Source organism: Capsella rubella, unplaced genomic scaffold, assembly GCF_000375325.1.
Source record: "Capsella rubella cultivar Monte Gargano unplaced genomic scaffold, Caprub1_0 scaffold_1, whole genome shotgun sequence".
Taxonomy (NCBI): Eukaryota; Viridiplantae; Streptophyta; class Magnoliopsida; order Brassicales; family Brassicaceae; genus Capsella; species Capsella rubella.
In genome coordinates, this window is record NW_006238923.1 from 589,002 (window position 1) to 615,139 (window position 26,138).

At 37.7% G+C, this 26,138-nt stretch overlaps 7 protein-coding genes and 1 long non-coding RNA gene across 9 annotated transcripts; 5 read left to right on the plus strand and 3 right to left on the minus strand.

Moving 5' to 3' along the window:
- Positions 1-1,027: 1,027 nt before the first annotated feature.
- On the minus strand, positions 1,028-4,091 carry LOC17900080. Its single transcript, XM_006303515.2, has 5 exons — positions 3,222-4,091; positions 2,609-3,076; positions 2,455-2,514; positions 1,952-2,368; positions 1,028-1,878 (listed from the first exon to the last, which is right to left on the minus strand). The coding sequence occupies exons 1-5, from the start codon at positions 3,849-3,851 to the stop codon at positions 1,303-1,305; spliced, it is 2,151 nt and encodes a 716-aa protein (XP_006303577.1). The 5' UTR covers positions 3,852-4,091; the 3' UTR covers positions 1,028-1,302.
- Positions 4,092-5,357: 1,266 nt separating this feature from the next.
- Positions 5,358-7,168, minus strand: LOC17899355. 2 transcript variants are annotated; one of them, XR_002832444.1, is made up of 10 exons: positions 6,869-7,168; positions 6,721-6,778; positions 6,588-6,642; positions 6,469-6,511; positions 6,327-6,395; positions 6,187-6,234; positions 6,029-6,096; positions 5,856-5,921; positions 5,751-5,776; positions 5,358-5,614 (listed from the first exon to the last, which is right to left on the minus strand). It is a non-coding gene; the product is annotated as an uncharacterized LOC17899355 (long non-coding RNA). The 2 variants fall into 2 exon arrangements; XR_002832443.1 differs by having other exon boundaries at positions 6,029-6,100.
- Positions 7,169-7,733: 565 nt separating this feature from the next.
- LOC17899758 (transcription initiation factor TFIID subunit 13) lies at positions 7,734-9,103 on the plus strand. Its single transcript, XM_006303303.2, has 6 exons — positions 7,734-7,830; positions 8,129-8,264; positions 8,374-8,411; positions 8,547-8,606; positions 8,699-8,773; positions 8,866-9,103. Exons 2-6 carry the CDS (start codon positions 8,162-8,164, stop codon positions 8,968-8,970), a joined length of 381 nt encoding a protein of 126 aa, XP_006303365.2. The 5' UTR covers positions 7,734-7,830; positions 8,129-8,161; the 3' UTR covers positions 8,971-9,103.
- Positions 9,104-9,384: 281 nt separating this feature from the next.
- LOC17897193 lies at positions 9,385-10,123 on the minus strand. The gene has a single exon (XM_006305620.2). It carries the CDS (start codon positions 10,022-10,024, stop codon positions 9,473-9,475), a length of 552 nt encoding a protein of 183 aa, XP_006305682.1. The 5' UTR covers positions 10,025-10,123; the 3' UTR covers positions 9,385-9,472.
- A 2,402-nt stretch (positions 10,124-12,525) lies between these two features.
- LOC17898899 lies at positions 12,526-13,543 on the plus strand. Its single transcript, XM_006305905.2, has one exon. The coding sequence runs from the start codon at positions 12,530-12,532 to the stop codon at positions 13,193-13,195; it is 666 nt and encodes a 221-aa protein (XP_006305967.1). The 5' UTR covers positions 12,526-12,529; the 3' UTR covers positions 13,196-13,543.
- A 1,795-nt stretch (positions 13,544-15,338) lies between these two features.
- Positions 15,339-18,281, plus strand: LOC17900113 (importin subunit alpha-6). The gene is made up of 10 exons (XM_006307142.2): positions 15,339-15,687; positions 15,942-16,038; positions 16,127-16,218; positions 16,319-16,450; positions 16,573-16,758; positions 16,869-17,032; positions 17,118-17,196; positions 17,306-17,434; positions 17,547-17,674; positions 17,768-18,281. Exons 1-10 carry the CDS (start codon positions 15,466-15,468, stop codon positions 18,156-18,158), a joined length of 1,620 nt encoding a protein of 539 aa, XP_006307204.1. The 5' UTR covers positions 15,339-15,465; the 3' UTR covers positions 18,159-18,281.
- Positions 18,282-18,391: 110 nt separating this feature from the next.
- LOC17900086 lies at positions 18,392-19,663 on the plus strand. The gene is made up of 2 exons (XM_006303237.2): positions 18,392-18,860; positions 19,041-19,663. Exons 1-2 carry the CDS (start codon positions 18,684-18,686, stop codon positions 19,608-19,610), a joined length of 747 nt encoding a protein of 248 aa, XP_006303299.1. The 5' UTR covers positions 18,392-18,683; the 3' UTR covers positions 19,611-19,663.
- A 67-nt stretch (positions 19,664-19,730) lies between these two features.
- Positions 19,731-20,602, plus strand: LOC111832581 (leucine-rich repeat extensin-like protein 6). Its single transcript, XM_023789838.1, has one exon. It carries the CDS (start codon positions 19,965-19,967, stop codon positions 20,439-20,441), a length of 477 nt encoding a protein of 158 aa, XP_023645606.1. The 5' UTR covers positions 19,731-19,964; the 3' UTR covers positions 20,442-20,602.
- Positions 20,603-26,138: the final 5,536 nt, after the last annotated feature.

The window sequence follows — 26,138 nt, forward strand, 5'->3', positions numbered from 1 at the left end:
AGACGAATTTGCCATCGTCATACGCGTAAATTGACTTGATTAATCATAATTTGTTTTTGTTTTTCCTCAAAACGAAATTACCATTACTTCAAGTTCAAGACCTCGATTTTGTTAGGACAAAAAAAAGGTGAACATATTTTACAAAGGTTCGTAAGTTTTGAAACTACCCAAGTAAAAAAGTCAACATGTATTTGGATTTCACCTAATTTGGTGGTTAGGAAAAAGTCAAAGCTCTCGTAACTATATTTTCAGGTGGAATAAAGGAAACACTATAAAAGAAAAGGAAAAAGTAAAAAAGAAGAAAAAAGCTTTAATAGTCAATGTGAAAACTGGCAAAAAAGGACGAATCTAGTTCGATATCTATAATTCAGATATGACATTTACAAAAAAAAGTACATTGATTCATCAATATGTTCAAATCTAATATAGTAATAGATATACCAAATACATGGAAAGGACAAACACGTTAATGAAGTTAAGAGTTGCAAAGCCTCGACTGAAGAATGCATACAATGCAATTATGTGGTACCTTTGTATTGTATTGTATTGTATTGTATTGTATTGGTAACAGTTGCAAAGCTTCAGGTTTCATAAGTTGATGACATGCGCGTTGGGTTATGAAGACTTAAGAGGCACCGCCAGCTAATATATCAATTGGTCGTAGAGTATAACATAGGGTGCGTGAGGATTGGTTGCAACGTGTCTTGTTCGATTGGATAAACATCAATCTCCCATTGGGGCCACTTTCTTTACAACTCTCCCAACTAGTTTTCTCCTTTCGTAATACGTAATTAAATAAATCTAAGCAAAATATAAATATAATTCATTTCTTTGCTATCAGAACAAAACAAAACAAAACAAAAAATATCAGTTTTCTACAAATCATGTCTAAGATTAGACAGCTTTTCAACACAAAATATCTTCGTATTGTGATGATAATAATTGATGTCGGCTTGATAATAATGAAACCTTCGAATCACAAGTATGAATGTGAATTCTAAATACATGATTGTTGACTAATAGAGTGTAACCAAGCTGGTGGTACTTGCCACTTGTAATCAACAAGACACACTTTTTAGAAAATTATATTACAAATATTGGTCCCTTTTGTTCCTTTTTCAACAACCTTTAAGCGTGAAACCAATGGTATCTAACAGGAAAAGCCTCCAATGGCTTCCCCAACAAACAAACAGACACACATGATAACATATATGTATGAATAAAGAATGATCTAAACCGGTCAAACCATAATTCGGTCTGAACCAGTATAAGAAACAAACCGACCCGCCAAAATGAAACTTTTCAACGGAAACTAAAGACGTTGAAAGCTCCGAGGCACAACAACTTTACCGGAAACAACAGAACAACGATCAAAGGCATGTGTTGAGACGCCACTAGGCGGCTAAATCTCTGCAACGACTTTCTTCCTGTCTTCATCATCCCCGAGAAATCCTGACTGTTCATTTGTCCGTTACTCATCCCAATCCCTGAGCTCCCGCTCTCTCTAGCCACCAGGATCGGCCACCAGAGACTCCTGCGGTGCTCCCTTTTCTCCCTCCTTATCTGATTCACTTCTTTCCTTATCACACTCCTAACCGATTTCAGATACGAGTTCATGTCGTGGTCTCTTTGGATTGTTCCGCTTGACCCATAAGCTGCTCTGTCGCTGAGGATGTCAAGAGGATGCGGCGTGTTCAAGAAAACTGTCTGCGCAGCTGTTAGCCGTTGCTTTTCCTCAGATTCTTCATTATCAGGAGATTCATAATCCCCAGTTAGAAGATATAAACCATTTCCAGGAGGGAGAAGTTCGTGTCCAGGAGAGAATGTCTCATCCGGTTGAAGTATCAGAAGCTCGCCCATCGGAGAATACAACATACTCTGCAAAACAAATTGTCGTTTAACTACAAGATTTTTCCAACATAATCTATATGATGAATTGTAGCTGTCGTACCTGTTTGTTAAGACAAGGATGGCTACGGAAGTTTCCATTAACAGCTTTGAGAAGCTCGGCGACATGGTAAGGATAGTTACAAGAAAAAGCTCTCGGGACAATATCACGGTGCATTACAATAGCTTGAACATGGCTTTTAGGCAATCCCAGTTTTTTAAGAAGATTGTCACCTCCACATAATACAAACGGCGCACCAAATGTTATAACTGGGAGTAAAGAAGAAGCAGGTACTTCACCTCGAACCAATAACATGAGGTTTAGTAAAAGCGATAAGCTTCCGCCTAATGAATGCCCGGTGAAACGAAATTTAGCGCTGGTCCCATGGGTTTTGATATGTGCTTTAACTTCAGGTAGCATTTGTTCATACATTCCTTTTGCAGCTTCATATATTCCTCTGTGAACAATCGCACCAAGTCCCTAATCAATAAAAACAAGTTCCTTAAGTTTTAGATCAAACAGTATAGTCTCCGAGATTGTCGCGACTGTAAGGAAATAAAATTTACCTCAAATTCAATAGGCTCAAAGAGTAAGTTCGCTTGCCAAGAAGCTAAAGATTCAGATCCCTACGAGCAAAATTTCATAATTCCCATCAACACATTAAGAGAACGAAATCTCAAAAAATGAACCAGCTTAATGAAGTTTTCCTTATTCTCTTACCTGAATCACAACGAATCTAGTGTGACTCTGATCATCATCACATATAAACCAGTCACAAGGAGACGAAATCGTTGACTTCAGATCGTCTGCAACTGCTTGCTTCACCTCTTCCTCAGCAGCAACAACAGAAGTAACAGAATAAGCAACATCTGACGATGACTCCATATTTGCCAAACTCTTATTGATGTTGTCCGAATTTTCAGATTTGGATGAAGAATTGAAAGGGAGTATGCTGTTGGTACGAGAGTGAAGGTAAGAAGCAGCTGATGCAACAATCTCATAAGCAGCAGAAGCACTAATCTTGCGACCTTTGTTCTTCTCCTCTCCCTCTTCTATTTCTTCTTCAGCTTCCTCAATTGGCTTAGTCTCACTAGAAACTTCACCCTTGGCAGCTTTTAAAGCTGATTCTGTTTTCTCAGCTGATGAAGTTATAAATCTAAGGCCGTAATATTTTGACAGACTCGCAGGCTACAAAAGGAAAATGCCAAGAGAATACATCAGTAAAAACCAAATTCACAAACTCAAACTTTTACAGATTCTCTCTTCTAAATTCTAATCCTTTTTTTTTTTTTTTGGATTCAACAAAGCTAATGCAGTGAAATCAAAATCTAACCTTGATTTTTGAAATTGAATAAGCCAAGTTCCCCAAATAAGACATCTGGGCATAGAGTTTTGACTCCGATAACGTAACCCTCCTCAGCAATTTGGAGAAGGATTCTCTATCAAGCTGAGATTTGTTTGCTTCGTTACCATCATCTTCCAAAACCGAGCAAATATCGCATCCATCATCATCTTCAAATAATACGACGTCGTCATCTAATTCAACCTTCTTCTCATTATCATCATCATCATCTCCTTCGTCATCATCATCATCACCTTCTTCTTGGTCTTCTCTCTCTCTCCACATAGATTGTACATCCAAGATCTTCAAAACCCAGCTACCATTTCGCCTCTCCGTCTCCATTTCCACCGCCGTCTCCTCCGCGATCGGCTTCCTAGAATCGCCGGAATCAACCAAAACGGCGTCGTCTAAACACAACCCGCTCCGCCTCTTCGACGCAATTCCTCCACCACCGCGAGACCAGAACGGCGTCAATGGGTATTTGAACGAGAACCCAAAAGGTCCTCTCTTTTGCGATGGTGCGGTCGCAGTTGCTCGGACTTCAACAACTCCACCGCTTCCAACCGCAGTGATCGGTGGAAGTACGCCGTGTAAACCGCTATTCAAACACAAACTGTCCATCGTGTTTTTTTGTTTTGCTGTTCCTTTGATTTGGGAACGTCTCTTTTATTCAGTAGTTAAAAAATTATTAACGATATTTAAGATTTCTTTAGAATGTGAATTGTACCCACAGAAAGATTTTAGAATAGAGAAAATTTAGAATGGAGGAAGAAAAAAAAAATTGAAAATCCGCCGAACAGATCGCCGAGGAGGAAACTTATGTGTGCGAGAGATCTTTTTATGCTATATTTTCGTTTTTCTATTTTAAATACCAAAAAGTAGACATTTTTTTTTTTTTTTTGCTTTCCCTGATATTTGTTTTTTTTTTTTTTTGACTAATACACCTCTTTTTGCGATATTTTTTAATTGGAGGAGAAAGAGTTAAAGAAAGAAATGATATAAAATGAAAGTTCCTCAACAATACTGGGAACGTCGTCGTTTAGGTGAAGCGTACGTGTTATGCGCGTGAGTTATCCAGTTAACACGTGTTACCCCACGCGGGACCCATCAAGCAGTGAGTAGTCGAGTTGGTTCAGAATATTTTGCCGACCTGATTAAGAAAATTCCAAATTAATTTTAATTAGAGAGACATAATTAAGTCTTTCCATAATTTAAAGTTTTTAACCTATCTTTTAAAGAAAAAAATCAGGTTATTATTTGAATTAAAAATTATAGCGTATTTTTTACTGTATTATAAACCAATGACAGAAACATATATATTTGCAAGTTATAAAGTTAAAAATGGAAGTTTCAAAGAATATACACGTGGGGACGAATGCCACGTCAGAGTCTTAGCAAGAGCAAGGTGTAAATGGATATATAGGTGGACAAATCCATGTGACGTGTTCCAACATTTTGGGTTCTATCCAATTGGACACGTGGCGTCATCGGGATGCTCACACGCTTTGTCATTTACTGTTGTTGAGTGCTTGCATGTCCAATGTCTTGTCTTGTTGGTTGCTTCTTCGTCGAGCTCGAATCCAAAAATGAAGTCCTCGACTACTTTTGCACGAAACGTATAGCTTTCCTATTCGTTTTTCTCCTTGTGATCAACAATGTTAATATCATGATATACATCTCAAATAATATATGTCAAAAACATATATAGCTTCTACAGAGATTTATATGTTCAGTTAAGAACATCACTACAGGTAATTATTGATTGTGACTCTCGAAACCAATTGAGCTTTCTCTGTTTTCTATAAAAGAAGATGGTGAATGCTGAATCTTAAGTTGTTTTGTGGGGTTAAAGGTCTCGTGCTTAAGCTTAACTATGGTATCTTACAAACTGGCTGGTGGCTGGTTTATGATCAGCTCGTGTTGGATCTGACACCAAAGAAGGAATGAACACACGTTACGTTGTGGACGGCCTAAGGCTTTCCCACCGAAGATAAGAGGTCAAAATGTTGCGTTAGCTTTACTCGCACGGCAAAGCTGAGATTGATTCCCCCTTCTCAACCTCAGGTCCTCTATTACGTACCAAAATTGTTTGTACAATGTCAATATGTTTACAAAAAAGATGGTACGTGATAACAGCTTAGTAATTTTTAACACACTTATTTACAAGCAGTGAAAAGGATCAACACCCATTGAAGCAAACACGGAATAAGTGATGATGATCAAAATGCATCATCATTTGTAATAATGCAAACCATATATATCCCCTCCATCTAGAGAAGCAGCAACAAACAAAACCAAAATATCAATCTCCACAAATGGATTGTGCTGAAAGAAAACCTTGAGCAATCTCAATCTTCTTCATTCTTCAAACCATCTCCGATCTGCTGCACATATAGAATTAGAAGAGAGAACCATTTTTCATTTTCAAGTCTGAATCAAACAATAGCCAAAATGATGAATAAACTTGATAACAGCACAAAATAAAGAAAAGAAAGCAGTGAGAATTTTGAGATAACTTACAGATCGTGTGAATCTAAGTCTTGAGTCTGTAACGGTAGAAGAAAATAGTTAGACATAATATAGATGGTTCATAAAAGCTGCAGCTATAAAAAAGTTTTGGCTTACCTTCTCGACGAGATTCATTCATAGATGACAAGGCATTCGTAACATCATAAAGCCGCCTTTCTTTTGCTGCAGAAAAGAAAGTAATGTGGCAACAAACACAGATCAATTAGTTTCAAGTGAATATGCAGCATAAGAAAGAAGAAGTCTAAAATTCACAAGATGAAGATAATTACTTGGCATTATTGATGTATTGTGGGCATCACCAAGCAGTAATTATGCAGCCTCGTCAAGGGAGATGATCCTAGCTTGAAAGTAAGAAAATTTAAGCATTAGGAGCGTGAAGACAAACAAACTAAATAGATCAAAAGAAACCAAATCCCAGTTCACTTACTTCAACATGACAATGAGACGGTGAAAAGCATCCTTAACCCCCCTTCTCCTGCATTAGGAAAACTTCATATGAGAATACCGAAATCAAATTGCTATAAAATTGGGATTTAAATCAGAATACAAACGGAAAAAAAAACTCACTTGTAGCTCCTTGAACTAAGGGCAAAAACCTTTTCACGAATACCGATCCTTGGCTCTTCTAGTTAAAACCTACAAAGTTAGACCAAACTCGTTAACAAGACAAAAAAGATATAAAGAAGAAAAAACTTGTTAACAATCTCACCCCAAAAGAAGATGACTCTTCTTCACCATCCTCAACATCATCCCTGAAAGTATGGAAATTTAAGCATTAGAAACAAACTAAATAGATCAAAAGAAACCAAATCCAAATTCAAGAGTTACTTTAACATTCTCATTGATATGGAGACAGTGAAAAGCGCCCTTTACCCCCCTCCTCCTACATCAGGAACACTTCCTATGAGTATACAAAAATCACCGTAATAAAATCAGAATACAAAGGAAAGAAAAAGCTCACTTGTTTAGCTCCAGGAACTGCGGGGAAACCCTGTACTCTTTGCTCTTCTTGTTAAAACCTAGTAAATAAGACAAAAACTCGTTTTCTAAGCAAACATAACAAAGGAGAAATAAGGAAATCAAAAATTAAGTGGAGAAACAAGTCTCACCACAGTACTCTCCAGAAGAGTAACAATTAGGGATTAATATCATAGATTCGTCGTCGTCGTCTCCTCTCCTGACTCCGGAAACAAAGCCCAACCCAATCTCCATAATAGGATTTGACCGTTCTTGTGTAAGAATGCATCACCTAGAGAGAGAAGGAAGAAGCAACAACACAAACCAATCACAAATAGAATCAGTTTTGATTCTTCAAAGCATCTCCGCGATCTGCAAATACAGAATGAGAGGCAAGAAACATCAATCGTACAGTTTGTAATTCAAATAGAAATAGAAAGAGCCAAAGTGAACGAAACCCTAGAATCTTAAACCTTTACTTTGCTCAATGTTTTTTTTTCCAAAGAAGAATGTATGTTAACGTCTCAAATAGATTGATGTTGAAAGTATATTTATAACATATTGATGTGTTTATGTTTTTCCCCGAAAAAGAAAAAAGGAAATTTACTTTCTAAACAAAAGGAAATTTTACTTTTCTAAAAACAAAAAGGAAATTAGAACGTTTATAGAAAAAGGAAATTACTGGAGAGGGGAAAAAAAAGGAATCGTATATTTCATAGTACATAAAAAAAAAAGTATTATACTTAATTTAGTTATACGAAAAAAAAAGGAAATGTTGGGTTTATGTTTTCAATCTTAAAAACGGGGGACGCTTCGACCTCGTTTGGAGGATTTATTATACCAACGACGTCGATTCAATTTTGTTGACGAGTCAAACTAGTGGAATATTTCTCATTCAGATTATGGGCTAGATTAATAATATGAATGGGCCTTTTTATTTAGCCCAAATACTTTGTATAGCAAAAGAGTGCTCCGTATATAAATAATGTAATATGTTCATCGAGAGAGAGAGATATCACTGAAGACTCCTCTCCCGTTTCACCGATTTTATCTTTTATCATCGCCGATTTTGCAAGTGCCGAACGAAGCAGCTACTCCCGTCGATCCATCTCCGGTGACCTCTCTGCCTCACTTTACACCTTTTCAATTTTCATTCCTTATCCATTCTGACAAATAATGTTTGGGATAAGAAACTTTTTTCGATTTCACTCCGTTGGCTGTTTTACGGTACCGGAATACAACTTTCCGGCAGCTCTCTTGTTCTGATTCCGGTAGAAATCTAGAATCTAGGCTCCGAATTTCTTGAATTGCTTCGTGAAATTTTCCCCTGAACTCTAGGGTTAGTATTCGACTCAATTGAATCTTCTCGGGTAGAGAGATGTCACTAATTTTCCTGTTACTATTGTTCTCAGGGATTGGAGTTTGATTATCGGAAGAAGAAGAAGATGAGTGGTAACACACCAGCAACGGCGGCGTCCTCTTCTAAATCGAAAGCTGCGGGAACTTCTCAGCCACAGGAAAAGCGCAAAACCCTCTTTCAGAAAGAATGTAAAGTGATTTCCGCACACTCTTTAGCTAGATCTCAGATTAAATCTTATTTGTATTCTTCGTTTTGTGTTTCTGGTAACATTGGGTTTCGCTTTTATATGATTTTCAGTGCAGCATATGATGTATGGATTTGGCGATGAGCAAAACGTAAGTTTATCTTGGCGATATGAACCATTTAGAATTGTTTTATGTTCTTCCATATAAGTGAATCACTCGTAGATGCGTAGAATTATATAACTATGCTGTTCTGAAACTAGCCCTTTAAACTTCCTCTGTCTCTAGCCGCTTCCAGAGACTGTGGCGCTTGTAGAAGACATTGTTGTGGAGTACGTCACAGATTTGGTACAGAGCTTTTTTTTCGTGATGATTCATGCTTTACATTACAAGTTGATATATATTTAGAAAAAGCTAACAAGTGATACTTAATATGTCAGACACATAAGGCTCAAGAAATTGGTTCAAAGCGAGGAAGACTACTTGTTGATGACTTCTTGTATCTAATCCGCAAGGTAAGTCTTTTTAAAGCATACAACGGGATACTGAGACAGATAATAGTCTTGTATTCTACATATGATTGTGTCCTTGACCCGGTTGCATGCAGGATTTGCCAAAACTGAACCGGTGTAGAGAACTGTTGGCGATGCAAGAAGAGCTGAAACAAGCACGCAAAGCTTTTGATGTTGACGAAAAGGAGCTAGTTGATTAATCTTTCTTTTTCACAAGTAAGCTTGTTTGTAGGTGATCTTTTGAAGTTCAAGTTTTTAGTGATTAGTTTTTGAATCTCAAGACTGTAAAAAACACAAGTAAAATTGAAATTTAGCTACATTTGTTTTTACCAATATGATCAAACCTAAGAATGGTGGGTGATCTCTTGGGATAACGAAACTGTCTCAGGCTGCTTAAAACGCAATTGAGGTCAACCAAAAAAAAGTGGAAGTCGAACATGAAGCCCAATGTTATGTTGGTTTTGTGAAAAAAGCTTAGCAAAAGACTAGTAAGAGCATAGAAAAGGTGTATCCACAAATTCTCGATCAAAATGAACTTATTAGCGAAAAAAAATTACACAATAATCCTATGAAAGAAATATTGACAATCATTTTTATTTTGTTTGTAGGCCAAAAATATATTGTGAGTTGATTTGTAAAATTGTGGGTTACACATTGATAACACAAAATAATTGAATAAACTTGAGACACTTTTGATCATCATCATACAAGGTCGTTGTGTTCTTTGTATTGCAAATACGAGATTTGCCTCTGCAACTTCATCTGTTGGTAGAAGTTAGCGATGAATTCCTCTGCCCTCATATCAACACCCTTCTCTTCTTCCTCCTCCTCTTGATGATCCTTATAAGCAGCAGAATCACATTTCTCATGGCAAGAATCATCGTAGTAGCCGTATGATCTCGCATCATCGGTATCATTTTGACGGTCCAACTCGAAGTCGTAATCAAAATCAACTGGAGGAGCAATGCAAGGTAAGAGGAACCTCATGGATGCCGGACGATGCATCTTAACGTTAAAGATTGGCGTCTCGTCGAAAGAGAGTTGTTTCTCGCCGTAACGAGAGATATAACGGTCGTTGTTAACGCTGTTATGATGGGCTAGGGCTTTGAGATGCTTGGAGAACAAGTTACGGAGCTCGAACATGTGCCATCTCTTGAAGATCCCACCTTTTCTTCCCCATAGAAGAGCCATTCTCACAAGACTCCAAGCTCTCTGTGTTGCTATTGATCTGCTTTTCTTCTTTGATTCCCCCATGGATTCTTTTTTATCAAATTCTTTACAAGATCTGACTTAAGTTCTTGATTTTTGAGTGTTTCTTGTTTGCTGCTTTGGTTAACTCTTCAGGTGATTGTGGTGATGAATGAGGTTGTGGACACACTTGTGTGTGTGTATATATATATATATATATATACAGAAGGAAGCAAGCAGCTTTTTTGTAGTTTGGTCGACGCGGAGAGAGAGAGAGAGAGATTGATGTAGAAGTTATTCAATAAAATAAGTTCGTTTTAAGGATCAAATTAAACGTTAATTTTTTCATATTAAACTGGATTTTACGTGGGCTGTACGCGGGCAATATCTGAGCTGTGTAGCCGTTTTGCTTGTTTCTTAATTTACATTTTCCTTTTTGTATCATTATATTTGTTTCCTTTTAGTTTTTTTTTTTCGCTCACTAATATAAAAATAAATTATAACTGAAGAATATCTCAACTCAAGTTAGAAGAAAATTAGACGAATTAAGTAGAATCAATTTTGTTTCCAAAAAAATCTGTTTTTTTTTTCTTTCTCAAACTGATTTCAAATTTTAGGGTACTATATAGAGAGAAGATTCAATTAGTTTCAACCAGTTTTCTGCAGAAATTTAATAATAAATAAATAATACTAATAAAAATCCTTTTTTTTTTAAACCTACTCTTCTAATTGTACTCTATTTGTTCTGGTTATGATTTCGACGCGTAGACACATTTTAGGAGACATATATATATAATAAATTCCACAAAATTTCGAACAAGGTCTTATATTTTTCCAGACCATGTGCCTTTCTTAATATCTCAAATATAAATATCCATTAATATGTTAATGTTATACTAATTACCACCGTCTTAAAATTAGTCAAAACTTAATATTTTTGTAATTAAAAGATTACAGGATACAATTAAGAAATCACATGAGAACAAAAATCGTATGAATCTTGCAAACTTCAACGCACAAAGAAAACAACTTTCGTCGCCCAACACTATTTTTGTATAATTTGTGTGTGTGTGTGTGTGTTTGTATGTGGGTAAACTATGATCTGGTCAATACTTAATAATTAAGCTCAACCCATTATTAATGAACAAAAAGTTAGACGATTGGAATTGATTAGTAATAATAATGGTACAAGCTAAGTATAATAGAGATTTACGTACGTACAATGGAACCTTCGTTGTAATCCAGATAATAATTGTTGAAATAATAATCAGAGAGACAATTGTATAATAATAGGCTTAATTAAAAGAGAGAAGGTTTAGTTAATTACGCTGCAGCCGTTGAATAATGTCTTACTACGGCTGTCTCGTTGTTTCATTCGTTTTTCCACGCAACCGTGTCCTATCATAGATTTTGTTTTCTCTACTTTTCTTTTAATTTGTTTCCTTTAGTTAAAATCATCATTATTAACAACAAATATTGTGTCGTGGGGAACAAAAAAAAATCTATTTCGATTCACTGTAGTTAAGTCCGGTTTTGTTTTGCCTCATTGGCTACTTTAAAACGTCTAGGTGAACTGTTCACATTTCTGAATCTGATCACCGCCTCCAACAAAGCTTTGAATTTGGGTCGATATAAAAAATATATATTGATTGACTGAAACAATTTTACAAAATGAAACCACATATATATGGTCGATGTACATTGCATCTCTTACGTGTACTTATATATATACTTGGGGAAAACGAACATGTTGGAACGTAGTGCAAAGCATTGGAACCATGTTTTGTGGCAAGATTTAATTATTTCGTGCAAGTTACTTAAGGGGTTCCTTCCTTTTAAATCAATCTTTCAATCATTTAAGGACTTTTTGTCTTTTTTATCATCACTAATCGTGTTATATCTTTCTCAACCAAAATGAGTTACTCTGATAATTTTATACGTTTTTGGTAGCTGTTCAAGTTAAACCAATAGCTAAAAAACAAATGCCACTTATTTTTATTGAGGCCAAAACAAATACTACAACAGTACACTGGGTTCAATTTAAGAGTTAAGACAAAACCTTAGGAAATTAATCTTTTTTTTTTTTAATTACGGTGCAATATAATTTTATTCGACTAAGCTTTGCCAAATTATTATTTTTACAAATTCGAACCACACATTTTTTTTCTTCTCCTTTAATTAAGCTAACTACAGCAATAATTATAAGATTAGTCAAATTTTTAGGCTGTTCTTTCCTTTTCTTGATTTTATTTGTCCCGTAACGACGGCAAGAAAAGCGCGCTGTTTCTAGTTATACGTTATAAACATCCTACTTCCTTTAATCCCTAGACAATTTGATATATTTTTATTTAACCCCTTTATTTCAAACTAACATTTACACCCCCAATAATATACACAACACATAAATAGAGATCTTTGTACACAAATCATAATCCCTCCTCAGAATCTTTCTTAGAAAAAAGAAAAAAAATCTCTCTCCCTGTTCATCCAGGGAGAAGATTTTTCTTTTTAAAAATTTTTCTTTGAATTTTTTCTTCATCTTTCTGATATTTTGATTCATATTATTTGTCCATGGAAACAAAATATCAGAATGATGATCAAATGGAAACAAAATATCAGAATGATGATAAAGTTTTAACAAAAAAACAGGATGGTGATATACAATTAGAGATAGAGCAAATAAACAAGACGACCATGAAGAAGAAAAAAGTATCACGTGGGATGCACATGTTCTCCGTCGTCATGTTCATGCTCCGTCGTCGCCGGAGGAGAAAGGCCTTCCACACCGGGTTTTGGCGTCGAGCTGTCGAGACCGTACGTAGAGTCCGTTCAGAAAGCACGATAATGCCGTCTTCCAATTTCATTAACACGATTGTTCTACCTCCGGCTCCTCCTCTTCCTTCCACGGAGACAAGAGGAGACGGTGGTGCTGGTGTTGATGATGTTGGTGATTCCGGTGAGCGTTTAACGGAGGCTACCGAGGTTTTCACGGCGGCTTCTTCTTCATCGTCATCAGGAATCTCGGGGTACGGATCAGCCATGTCCTTGCGTGACTTGGACTATCCTTACGACGATGATATCGACGAGGAAGATGAATATTATAGTGATGTGGAAGGAGGAGATGATATGATAGATGAGAAAGCTGAGGAGTTCATCGTGAGGTTCTATGAGCAAATGAAGATGCAAAATCAGGATTACACTGATCGATGCAAAGCCAAAGGGATTATGATGAATTGATGATGATCTAGTTATATATATGTTCGTATCATATATTATGATTTACGTCATATCATCATGCATGGAGATGGGGCTTACGTGAGAATATGGATTGATTAATTTGGTCAGACGAAGGGATCAGTCTTCAGGTTTTTTTTTCGTGGTCGATTTTGTTTTTTGGTATTATAATAATTTGATTAACTTCCTATAATTTCATTTTTGTCTTGTAATTTGTGATTGTATCTCAATTGATTAATTAAAAAGTAGGAAGATGATATGTATATGTATGTGTTTGTGGGGGATATTAAATTTTGTTTGCAATTAATCAAAGCCTCATTCAATATATTGTTTTCTGTGTGTGTTTTATTATATTACATATTGGAAATTGGTACATTTGACCCATTCATTGAGTTTGATTCTTTTCGAAAATCGAAAATTTTGACTCTTTTTTTTCCATCTATAAATATCGATTGGACATGGATGAATACATAATCAGTGAAATATCATATTGAGTGATGGTAACGATTACACATTTTATTCCATTCCATGAAAACCTAATAGAAACAACGGTGACAAACGAAATATCGGTAGCCAAAAACTGGATCCTCGCCATACGAGAAGCTTACCAAGAGGAACCAACGGTGATTATCTCTCTAAACGCCAAGACCAATCCTCAAGATGTTGCCAAAACCTCGACTCTTCAACTCTGCATCAAAACCAAATGCCTCATACTCCAACTAATTCATATGGATCAAAACACCAACCTCGGCGAATGTTTTGGTGACCTGTTTCTTGATGAGAGATATGTTTTTGTAGGAATAGGTATTGCTGAAACGGTCACCAAGCTCGGCTGGTTAATTGGAGTTGTCAAGAAAGTTGATGTTCGTGATTTGGTACGGTGAAGGTAAATTTTCATTTAAGTTATAGTGAGAGATCAAGGTATAGCTTGAAGGCTATGGCTTATAACTTATTGGGATTTGGGTCGTGGAAACCAAATAGGAAGATTTGTCCGGTAGATTTGGCTAATGAAGTTCTTGGTGAAGAGGTGATTAAGTTCTTGTCCATCGATGCTTATGTTTGTTATGAAATTGCGTATATGATGCTTTAGAAAATATATATAAGAGCATTATTTTCGTTATATATTTGTATCATTTAAGACAGGAGACAAACACTAAATAAAGATCTCATCTATGAACCACATTTTTTAATACAAAATCGTTATTCATATTCTTGAGCTTAAGAAACTCGACTATGCCGGCTCGGAACATCCGATTTGACGTTACCGGTTCTTACCTTGCGACTTCCAAAACAACGGCCATTGGCTTAACCAGACAATGCTCTATAGGCAATAACTCTTCGAAACTGATATTTCCCATTCGAATCATTCAATTTCTCCTCCACCTTTTCCTCACGATCATCACTTTCCTGCTTCCATTCCCGGTTATCTCCGGTTTTCATTGCTGCCTTCGATTATGTATGTAGTAGAAAAACAAGAGAAGAAGTTTCTTTCTTTTTCTTTTTTCATGTATATGGAAAAGAAGATGGAGAAGGCAACACTGGCCACAAATATTTATATGTGTACAAAAGTAAAAATGAGTTATGGGTGAAATATACCAAACGAGCATAAAGAAGGAGCATTGCTTGACATTGAAACATTCTCTTAATCTTAAAATGGAATTTTCTCTTTAACTTGTACAACGTTTGCTACTTCAAGTTTCTTTTCAATTGGGTTCTCGTTCATTTGTAAACTACTAAAAGTATCACCAGTTAACCAAATCATTTCTCACTCGGTGTTACGTAACTTATTATACTGCAACTAGTTTTGCCTACGTACATCTTTTTAACTAGTCAATCACCCACCCTTTCGATAACTTATACGGCCTAGTGAAAAATAATTGGGCCGCTATTGGGCTTCTTTATTTAATAAAGCCTCTTCGAATTTTAAAGTCAAAAGACAGGTCAATAAATCCCAGTATTATTAATAAAAAATCCCGCGATATCTTTTGTAGACGTTGCGATTTCAAATTCAAAAGTAATGGCAATATCGTTATTAATACTTAAAGCCCAGGCCCAATATCGTCTTTCTACCGCCATTGAACCGTAGCCTCCTGAAGTCCCGACGCCACATTGTATAAAAATCAGACTTTCTCAAAACCCTTATTCTCCTACTTCTTCGTCTCCTGACAAAATTCAAAAAGCTAAATCGATCGATTCGTTGTTCTCCTGTACTGATTCCTTCAGAATTTGTCTTCGGATCCTCTGTTTTCTGTTGATTCGATTAAGCAGCTACCATGTCTTACAGACCGAGCGCGAAGACCGAGGTTCGTAGGAACATGTACAAGGTATCTGTTGACGCCGATGAAGGTCGTCGGAGACGGGAGGGCAACATGGTGGAGATTAGGAAGAACAAGAGAGAGGAGAACTTGCAGAAGAAGAGGCGTGAAGGTCTTACTGCTTCCATGGCCTCACAGCTAGGGCAAGGTTTCTCCTCGTCTCTTCCTACGGAATCGAGAGTATGTTCTTCGTGTCCTACTACTTGTTTTTGTTTTGGTACCGATTCAGATGCTTTTAAATTGGGAGATTGATTCAGATGATTTTAGATTAGGGTTTTGAATCTGATTGCGAATTAGTTAAGATCTGATTATATCATGAGTACTTAATTTTGGGGTATAGTGAACCCTAATTTTAGAAACTGAATTGCTTAAAGATCAGATACTATATGAAATCATAAAGGTTATAATTTTAAGGTTTGTTCTTTCAATTGCAGTTGGAGAATTTACGACAGATGGTTAATGGAGTAAATTCAGAGGATAGAGACGTACAATTGGAGGCGACTGCTGGCTTAAGAAAATTGCTTTCAATTGGTTTGTGATATCTAGATCTCTGCTTCATATGGTGTTCAGTTTTTTGTTGTGGAGTTCAATTGTTTTTACTTATGGTTTGTTTTTGTAGAGCGAAGTCCTCCAATCACTGAAGTTGTTCAATCTGGTGTTGTTCCCCGCATTGTGCAATTTCTTTCCAGGGATGACTTCACCCAACTTCAGGTGAGCCTGCTTTTTCGATATAGATGCCTAGCTTAGTGTTTTTTTATTCTTCTTAATTTGCTGATTGGATTTTGCTGTTTTTCTTCTTGTTCTGTTATAGTTTGAGGCAGCTTGGGCGCTCACTAATATCGCTTCAGGGACATCTGAGGACACTAAGGTCATTATTGATAGTGGTGCTGTCCTTTCATTCGTCCAGCTTCTCAGTTCTACCAGTGAGGATGTCCGGGAACAGGTAGCAGATTAGATATTGACTTTTGTATATTGTTTTGGCAAAGAAACTGTTTGATCAAATTGTTCATGACACAATTTGGACTGTTTTACCATCCTGACTACTTTGCTTTCTCCTGATTACAGGCTGTCTGGGCACTGGGAAATGTGGCTGGTGACTCACCAAGATGCCGTGATCATGTCCTAAGTTGTGAGGCCATGATGCCTCTTCTGGGTCAATTCAATGAGCACTCAAAACTCTCCATGCTGAGGAATGCTACATGGACATTATCAAATTTCTGTAGAGGGAAGCCGCAACCACCATTGGAGCAGGTTTCCTTTAATATAACTATTTGCTATAGATAAACCAATTGGATATGTTTCAAGTCTTCTTTCTTAACCGCTTGTTGATCTGAGACTGTTTCATTGCATTTGTTAAACAGACAACACCAGCTTTACCAGTTCTTGAGCGCCTTTTGCATTCAAATGATGAAGAAGTTCTCACAGATGCATCATGGGCTCTTTCATATCTCTCCGATGGTACAAATGAAAAAATTCAAACTGTTATCAACTCTGGTGTCATCCCTCGCCTTGTCCAGCTCTTAAAGTAAGTATCTATCTTCTAGCAACCAATTACTTAATTCTTGATTTACATGTATCTTAATCTGATCTTGTCATATGTGTCTTCTTAGTCATCCGTCGCCCTCAGTTCTGATTCCAGCTCTCCGTACCATTGGTAATATTGTCACCGGAGATGATTTACAGACTCAGGTACTAATACCATACCTAACTTGTCTGCCTTAAATAGTTAAATATACAAAATATCTCTTATAGGTTTGATGTTTACTTAGTATATCATTCTCTGTTTTCTCCATAACAGGCGGTTATTAGCAGTCAAACGCTTCCTGCTTTGTTAAACATTTTGACAAAGACATACAAGAAGAGCATCAAGAAGGAAACTTGCTGGACTATCTCTAACATTACAGCTGGGAACTCAAGTCAAATTCAAGTGAGTTACTTAACATTAACAAATAACAATGTCAAAAACCTGGATCTTTCTTTATCAAAACCAGAAGTCCCCTTTCTCATTTGTATTTAACACTGAAATTTTTGTTGTGCAGGAAGTGATTCAAGCAGGCATTATTCCGCCTCTGATTAGCCTGCTTCAAAACGGTGAATTCGATATTAAAAAAGAAGCTGCTTGGGCAATTTCTAATGCAACTTCTGGTGGCAGTCATGACCAAATCAAGTAAGAAAAAAAAAAGCAGAACAAAGCTTATCCTCTGTCTTTTTTTTTTTTTCTTAAACGATTCTTGTAATTTGACTTTGCAATTCTTTGCAGGTATCTGGTGAGCCAAGGCTGCATCAAACCGCTGTGTGATCTCCTGCCGTGTCCTGATCCAAGGATCGTCACAGTGGCTTTGGAAGGTCTGGAGAACATTCTGAAAGTTGGTGAAGCCGAGGAGAGTCTAGGCAACACAGGAAACGAGAATCTCTATGCGAAGATGATTGACGAGGCAGGAGGTTTGGACAAGATTGAGAATCTCCAGAGTCACGATAATAATGATATTTACGAGAAAGCTGTGAAAATCCTCGAGGCGTTTTGGGCTGAAGAAGACGAGGAGGAGGAGAAAATAGACACCGCGAGTACTCCTCTGACTTATCCGTCTTCCGGTTTCCAATTCGGAAACCAAGGTAGTAATGCTCCTACCGGTGGTTTTAACTTCGGTTAAAACATATTGCTTTGCTTTGTAGAGTTTTCTTTTTAAATTTCTTTGTTTACGCTTTCATTTGTCAGAATTTTGAAAGACTAGATATTTTTTGTTTTGCAATTATGGCAGGAAATTTTAGTGTCATTATCTAGTCGATTTTTTTTTGTTGCTCTTCTGCTAAAAATCGACTTTAAAATTACCATCACTATAATAGCCTGTGTTAATGCGTGACAGATTTTAATGTTGAGAATTAAATATCAGATATTTATTTAGTTGTTGGGTAAAACGTTTGTAATGCAAGTTTTAATAGATGTAAAAAAAAATCAAAATTATATTTGCTATATGGATAAAGTAAATGAAAATCTAGGGACACCGAGCAGCTTCTAAGCTTTTCTAGTCATTCTAAGCCCGCCACGTCACTACCGACGAGGCATGACACTGAGACGTGTCAACGCAGACTAATTATAAAAGTAATCGCTACTCCACAAAATACAAACTTTCCTAATCAGCGAACAAAACGCAGAAAACAATTGTGAAGAAAGCTATATGATGATGATGCAATCTCGATTATTCGCGTTTGCCTCAGCGTCGCGTTCTCGTGTTCGACCACTTGCTCAAAGGTGTTTAGCGTTTGGATCTTCAACGTCTGGCCGCACTGCTGATCCGGAGATCCATTCCGGTAACGATGGAGCTGATCCAGCTATTTATCCCACAGACCCCGAAGTATATAAATTTTCTATTTCTTTTATTTTCTCATATTTTATTAGCTATTCAGTTTATAATACGTAGTCGACGATGTTAAAAATAATTAATCCGGATGTGATAATGTTTTTTTTTAACAAAAATAAAAAAGAAAAAAAAACACAAACAATAAGTAGCTTTTGGTGATTGCTTGTGTTGCAGGGTATGGATGATGTTGCAAACCCTAAGACAGCGGCGGAAGAAATCGTTGACGATACTCCACGACCGAGTTTAGAAGAGCAACCGCTTGTACCGCCAAAATCACCACGCGCCACCGCACATAAGCTAGAGAGTACTCCCGTTGGTCACCCGTCAGAACCTCATTTCCAACAGAGACGAAAAAGCTCAACCGCCTCACCGCCGTCGCTTGATTCCGTAAGCTGTGCCGGTTTAGACGGCTCACCGTGGCCGAGGAACGAAGGAGAAGCGGAGGAGCAGAGGCGGAGAGAGGATGAGACAGAGACCGACCAAGAGTATTACAAACACCACAAAGCTTCTCCGTTGTCGGAGATTGAATTCGCCGATACTCGTAAACCTATAACGCAAGCCACGGATGGAACGGCGTACCCGGCTGGGAAAGACGTCATCGGATGGATGCCGGAGCAGCTAGACACGGCGGAAGAGTCTTTGATGAAAGCAACAATGATATTCAAACGCAACGCGGAACGAGGCGATCCTGAAACGTTTCCTCACTCTAGAGTCTTAAGAGAGATGAGAGGCGAGTGGTTTTAAAACTAAAGACACAATCATTGTTATAAGTGTCTGAATAAAACTTCTTTCAATTAGCTTTACTGAGACATTTTGGTTTCTTACGGAAGTGAACAAAGAACTCTTTAATTACCAAATCTCAAGAATCTCTAAATCAAGAGAATCTGTTCGACCAATGTGGATGACAGTTATGATATGGTCCAAAAAAGAGCTTGGTTCTTCAATTCGAAGCTGTAAAATTTAAATGGTATCAGATTCCAAAAGTTGTAGCTTTTGAAGGTTCTTCAGAAAAGTCAAGTTCTTTAAAAAGCCATGAGAGCTTAGCTTACTTCTTCCACCATTTGATGAACTTCAGCATTTTCTCTCTTCATCTTGAAAATGGAGTTGTTTCTCTGTTTCTTCACTCTGTTTTTGATATCACAATCTGTTGCACTGAGGATAACAGAGAGACCAGAGGTTGAATGTGCTATGTGCTTAGAATGTGAGAATCCATGTGATCAGCCACCTCCTCCTTCGCCTTCACCTCCACCGCCGCCCCCACAAGAAATTCTATGTCCTCCGCCGCTTCCTCCACCTCCACCGCCGGTAGAGATATTCTGTCCGCCCCCACCTTCTCCACCGCCCCCTTCTCCTTGTCCGCCGCCGCCTTCTCCTCCTCCTCCCTCACCGCCACCACCGTGTACTCACTGCCCATTGCCGCTTCCACCGCCGTTGCCGCCGGTTTGCAATGAATGCGTTCCTAACAAGCCTAGACCACCGATCATTATCACGGCCGCAGCAACATCGCCGGAGATCTCTGCTTGCATCAGCTTGATAATTGCTCTCACCATTCTCGTTTCCTCTCTGTTTCAATAATCTTGTAGCGATCTTTAGCTATTCGTTGTCTCTCTCCTCGATATTAATTCTTACACTCATAAAAGAAATTTATCAAATTTCTTTTGAAAATTAGCAGGACGTTGTTAAAATGAATTGTGAACCTAAACTTTCTAGTTTTCAGTACTTTGTGTTGATCTTAAGGTTTTGATAGTTTCAAACGCATCATATAATATTTGTCTTTGCATTTACAACAAAGTAAACTTCAAACAAATTACATCATTTAAGGGGAAAAAAGTCAATGAAGAAACATCATAATGTTTGCAATTGTTTTTATCTCACCAAGTATATGGAGCAAGTCCCATACTCAAATAGCTATACTAGTTGTGCCATCACTTTGATTTTTTTACTGGTCTTAATCAATTTTTTAAGTGCCAGTTACCTTAATTTGACAAATTATAAGGAAAAACGCAAATATAAAAGAAAAAACGAAATATAAGTGCTAGTTACTCTGATTTGACGAACTGGTATTAAAAAACGACGAAGACACTTGTGCGAACTTTGTAAAATAACATAGTGACTAAAAACAAAGTAACAAACAAAACAAAAAATAGCTTGTAACCTAGTGGATATTGCTTATGAACTTGTTGAAACCAATGTCGACTATCTGAAAAATGTTAAGTTAACATGCAAAATCGTATGTTAAGAACTTAAGATCCAAAAATCAGTTTTTTAATTGCGGAAATTTTATAACCATCCATTATTTTTTACGGTAAAGGACAAAATAAAAAAAGAGGGTTAAAGGGTACGGACAATTTTGTATGTCTATATTGAATATAACCATAGTTAATTGTATTAGATTTGAGATTAGACATATGATAAATGAATAATGACCCATTATTTACTGCTGGAAAGTGATAGATAAACCGAAAAAAAAAGAAAAAGTAAAAGAAGAAAGTGACGAAAAAGAAGACGCCAAAGGAGGTTCTCTTCAATGAGAGAGGTGGTACTGGTTAACGTACGTGTTAGATTCTTGAAGCAGAATAAAATAAGATTCGATATGGTCGAGTGTGTCAGTGTGACTGTGTCAGTCTTAACGAATGCGTATTAAAAGGTCTAAAGTAGTTTACTAATCTCTCGCGGGACCTCATTTCCAAGGCAAAAGAATCGTCATTATATATTAACTCAATTATACTATATATATATTTCACTTTCTATATTCGATGATTACTTCACTATTATGAATAAACATATCTTACTGTAGTATTTTGTAAATAGGGGGCTTCAAGTTACAAAAGAACTTTTAATCTCTCTCGAGTTTAGCTAAACAGTAGTTATATATAGTCAGTATTACGAACCTCTGTTGAGTTAAGCTTGAAGACTTAACTTGGAGAAGAAGCTATCCTAATCCTAAACCGAGCAATGGTTTAGTTAGAGATAATGATCATATACTTTAGGAGTTATCTAAGTATATGTATTTCTAATAGGATTAGGAATAGGTTTCTTATATAAATATAGATGTCGAGGCATGACATTAAGTGTGAGACATTGAGAGATTGAGAGCTTAAGTTTTGAGATATTTTCTTAAGCAATAAAGAGAGTAATTCTTTATAATCTTTCAAGTGTTTCTTAAATTGCTATACTTGTGATCTAGATTTGGTATCAGAGCCTATAAACCGATCTTGATCAATCATGGCCGATATTGTTGTTTCCGACCCAAAACCAAAGACAAGTGGAAGCTCTTCTATCGCATGTCCTATGCTCACATCCGTGAACTATACAGTATGGGCCATACGCATGAAGATTACACTTCAGGTTCATAAGGTTTGGGAGGCAATTGACCCCGTCACAGAAGCGATTGATCCCGAGAAGAACACCATGGCCATAGCTTTGTTGTTTCAATCCATCCCCGAAACACTTGTTCTTCAGTTTGGTACCCTAGATACAGCAAAGAAGGTGTGGGATGCGATCAACACACGACATATGGGTGCAGATAGAGTTAAAGACGCTAGACTCCAAACATTGTTGTCTGAGTTTGACAAACTCACGATGAAAGACTCCGAGAAGATCGACGACTTTGCAGGAAGGATTGCTGAGATTTCTTCCAAGGCTGCGGCTCTAGGAGAAACCATGGCAGAGCCTAAACTTGTTAAGAAATTTCTGAAAAGTCTTCCCCGGCGAAAGTATATTCACATAGTCGCTACACTTGAGCAAGTGTTTGATCTTAATACAATGTCTTTTGACGAGGCTATCGGACGTCTGAAAACATATGAAGAACGCACCTTTGAGGAAGACGATGGCCAAGACGATGGTGGAAAACTTATGTATACAAACACGGATGGCCAATCGAATCGGGATTATAATGGAGACACACGCGGAAGAGGCCGAGGTGGACGATACAGAGGTCGAGGACGAGGACAAGGAGGAGGAAGAGACACGTCCAAAATCACATGTTTTCGATGTGACAAACTTGGACACTACGCCTCGAGCTGTCCTGATCGACTACTTAAGTTACAAGAAGCAGAAGAAGCGGAGACTAATGATACACAAGACGCGGACGAGCTCATGCTACATGAAGTCGTTTATCTCAACGAGAAACATTGCATTCCCAGCAAGTATGAAACAAACATTGGTGATATTGGTGAAGAAAATCTTTGGTACCTCGACAATGGAGCTAGCAACCATATGACAGGAGATCGAAGGTATTTTGACAAAATTGATGACTCCATCACCGGGAAAGTACGATTTGGAGATGATTCATGCATTGCTATCAAGGGAAAAGGCACAATCTCGTTTATTGATATGAATGGTGAACCAAGAAAGATGACCAATGTGTATTTCATACCAGACTTAAAAAGCAACATCACTAGTCTTGGACAAGCCACAGAATCTGGGTGTGACATACGCATGAAAGGAGAACAACTAACTATGCATGACCGAGAAGGAAAACTACTTGTTAAGGCCGATAGATCAAAGAACCGGCTATACAAAGTAAGCATGAGGATTCGCAACATAGCTTCTTGTAATCTAACTACAATTTCGGATTCTAGCAGGTGGCATGCAAGATTGGGTCACATAAACTATGAGACAATCAAATCGATGATACAAAAGGAGTTAGTTCAGGGCATACCACGAGTTGTTGTCGAGAAGGAATTATGTGCATCTTGCTTACTTGGGAAACAAACAAGAAGAATGTTTCCTCAAGCTACTTCGTATAGAGCAAGTAGGATGCTTGAGCTAATTCACGGTGATCTTTGTGGCCCTATATCACCAAGCACAACTGCTGGAAATAGGTACATCTTTGTCCTCATAGACGATCATTCTCGGTATATGTGGACGAGCTTGTTGAAGGAAAAGAGTGAGGCTTTTGAAAAATTCAAAAGGTTTAGGCAACTTGTGGAACAAGAAACAGGACTTCACATACAAACTTTCAGGACAGATAGAGGAGGGGAGTTTGTATCACAAGAATTCATGTCTTTTTGTGAAAAAGAGGGTATAAACCGTCACCTCACTGCCCCATACACGCCTCAACAGAATGGAGTAGTCGAGCGACGCAATAGAACCCTAACGGAGATGTCTAGAAGCATCTTAAAACACATGCACATGTCGAATTACTTGTGGGGAGAAGCAGTTAGACACTCTACATACTTGCTAAACCGTATTGCAACAAGAGCACTCTCGGACAAGACACCGTATGAGGTCTTTAGATCTAAGAAGCCTAACATTGATCACCTTCGGATTTTTGGATGCATTGCATACGCAAAAGTGGAGAAGCCGCACCTAAAGAAGCTAGAAGATAGGACGCGTATGCTTATTCATTTAGGAACTGAGCCGGGCTCAAAAGCTTATAGATTACTTGATCCGCAAACAAAGAAGATAGTTGTAAGCCGAGATGTGATCTTTGACGAAACAAAAGGCTGGAATTGGAAGCTAAATACATCAGAAGAGGAGCATGGAGGAAGGTTTAGTTTTGGCTTTGAAGAGTTTGGCAATCGTGGTATACAAGAAACCGAGAATGAGAATGAAGAAATCGAACAAGTAGACAACAATCACGGAAATGATCATGTGTCGGATAATGGTCATGAGAGTGAAGAAGAACTTGATCATGAGGATTCCGAAGCTGGTGATCAGCCTATAGCTTTAAGAAAAGCTACAAGAGAAAGACAAAGACCACAATATCTTCAAGACTATGCACTACTTGCTGAGGAGGAAGGTGAGATACTTCTGATGTGTTTAAACAATGAACCTAGAAACTACCAAGAAGCTAAAGGAAAGAAAGAATGGATGCTTGCGTGCGAGGATGAGATTCATTCGATTGAGAAGAACCAAACTTGGGATCTTGTGGACTTACCAGATGGAGTTAAGCCAATTGGGTTAAAATGGGTCTTTAAACTCAAGACAAACGCCGATGGAAGCATCAACAAGTACAAAGCCCGACTCGTTGCAAAAGGGTATGTACAACAATACGGGATCGATTTTGAGGAAGTGTTTGCTCCGGTTGCTCGTCTTGAAACCATAAGATTGTTGGTTAACCTTGCGGCTGCAAATGGATGGGAGATACATCATCTCGATGTAAAAACTGCATTTCTCCATGGTGAGCTAAAAGAAACGGTCCATTTCTTGCAACCAGAAGGATTCGAAAAGAAGCAACTAGAAGGAAAGGTTTATAAACTTAAGAAGGCTTTGTATGGATTACGACAAGCACCAAGGGCTTGGAATCACAAATTGAATCAAATCCTCATGGAGCTTAAGTTTGTAAAGTGTTCAAAGGAACCATCTGTGTATCGCAAGGAAGTAATGCATGATTACCTCCTTATAGCCGTGTATGTTGATGATCTTTTTGTTACAGGAACAAGCATGAGTCTTATCTTCGAGTTTAAAAAGGAAATGGCTACAAAATTCGAGATGAGTGACCTCGGATGCTTGACATATTATCTCGGTATTGAAGTTTGTCAACATCAAGAAGGGATATCATTAAATCAAAAGAAGTATGCATTGAAGATCATAGAAGAAGGTGGAATGAAGGATTGTAATTCAGTTCATTCACCAATGGAATCCGGCCTGAAGCTTGAAAAATCGGAGCATGAAAGGAGTATAGACGCCACAATGTTTAGAAAGAATGTGGGTTGTCTTCGTTACTTGCTGCACACACGACCGGACTTGACTTATTGTGTCGGGATCTTAAGTCGTTATATGCATAACCCAAAGATCTCTCATGGAGCTGCAATGAAACAATGCCTAAGGTATTTAAAAGGTACTACTTCACTTGGGCTTGTATTTGCACGTTCTCAGGCAAAGGTACCGAGACTTGTGGGATATAGCGATAGTAGTCATAATGTCGATCCGGACGACGGAAGAAGTACTGCTGGACACATCTTCTATCTTGGAGGAAGCCCGATCTCGTGGAACACACATAAGCAAGAGACTGTGGCGATGTCTTCTTGTGAGGCCGAGTTCATGGCTGGAACCGAAGCAGCTAGGCAAGCAATTTGGCTAGCGGATCTACTTAGTGAAGTCACGGGACAGCCAAGCGAGAAGGTTACACTGCTCATGGATAACAAGTCAGCCATTGCTCTCACCAAAATCCGGTCTTTCATGGTCGAAGCAAGCACATACATAGGAGGTATCATTTTATAAGAGAATGCGTGGAGAATGGACAAATAGAGGTGGAGCATGTTCCCGGCAACGAGCAAAAGGCGGATATACTTACAAAAGCTTTAGGAAAAATCAAGTTTAAAG

Excerpts from the sequence above, each read along its gene's own strand:
- LOC17900080 (XM_006303515.2), bottom strand. The coding sequence starts at position 3,851 with ATGGACAGTTTGTGTTTGAATAGCGGTTTACACGGCGTACTTCCACCG. Across the intron at positions 2,369-2,454 it reads TTGAGCCTATTGAATTTGAG|GGACTTGGTGCGATTGTTCA; the intron begins GTAAATTTTATT and ends TTTATTGATTAG. Across the intron at positions 1,879-1,951 it reads ATCCTTGTCTTAACAAACAG|AGTATGTTGTATTCTCCGAT; the intron begins GTACGACAGCTA and ends TTTGTTTTGCAG.
- LOC17899758 (XM_006303303.2), top strand. The coding sequence starts at position 8,162 with ATGAGTGGTAACACACCAGCAACGGCGGCGTCCTCTTCTAAATCGAAA. Across the intron at positions 8,265-8,373 it reads AACCCTCTTTCAGAAAGAAT|TGCAGCATATGATGTATGGA; the intron begins GTAAAGTGATTT and ends TATGATTTTCAG. Across the intron at positions 8,774-8,865 it reads TCTTGTATCTAATCCGCAAG|GATTTGCCAAAACTGAACCG; the intron begins GTAAGTCTTTTT and ends GGTTGCATGCAG.
- LOC17897193 (XM_006305620.2), bottom strand. The coding sequence starts at position 10,024 with ATGGGGGAATCAAAGAAGAAAAGCAGATCAATAGCAACACAGAGAGCT.
- LOC17898899 (XM_006305905.2), top strand. The coding sequence starts at position 12,530 with ATGGAAACAAAATATCAGAATGATGATCAAATGGAAACAAAATATCAG.
- LOC17900113 (XM_006307142.2), top strand. The coding sequence starts at position 15,466 with ATGTCTTACAGACCGAGCGCGAAGACCGAGGTTCGTAGGAACATGTAC. Across the intron at positions 15,688-15,941 it reads CTCTTCCTACGGAATCGAGA|TTGGAGAATTTACGACAGAT; the intron begins GTATGTTCTTCG and ends TTTCAATTGCAG. Across the intron at positions 16,219-16,318 it reads ATGACTTCACCCAACTTCAG|TTTGAGGCAGCTTGGGCGCT; the intron begins GTGAGCCTGCTT and ends GTTCTGTTATAG.
- LOC17900086 (XM_006303237.2), top strand. The coding sequence starts at position 18,684 with ATGATGATGATGCAATCTCGATTATTCGCGTTTGCCTCAGCGTCGCGT. Across the intron at positions 18,861-19,040 it reads TTTATCCCACAGACCCCGAA|GGTATGGATGATGTTGCAAA; the intron begins GTATATAAATTT and ends CTTGTGTTGCAG.
- LOC111832581 (XM_023789838.1), top strand. The coding sequence starts at position 19,965 with ATGGAGTTGTTTCTCTGTTTCTTCACTCTGTTTTTGATATCACAATCT.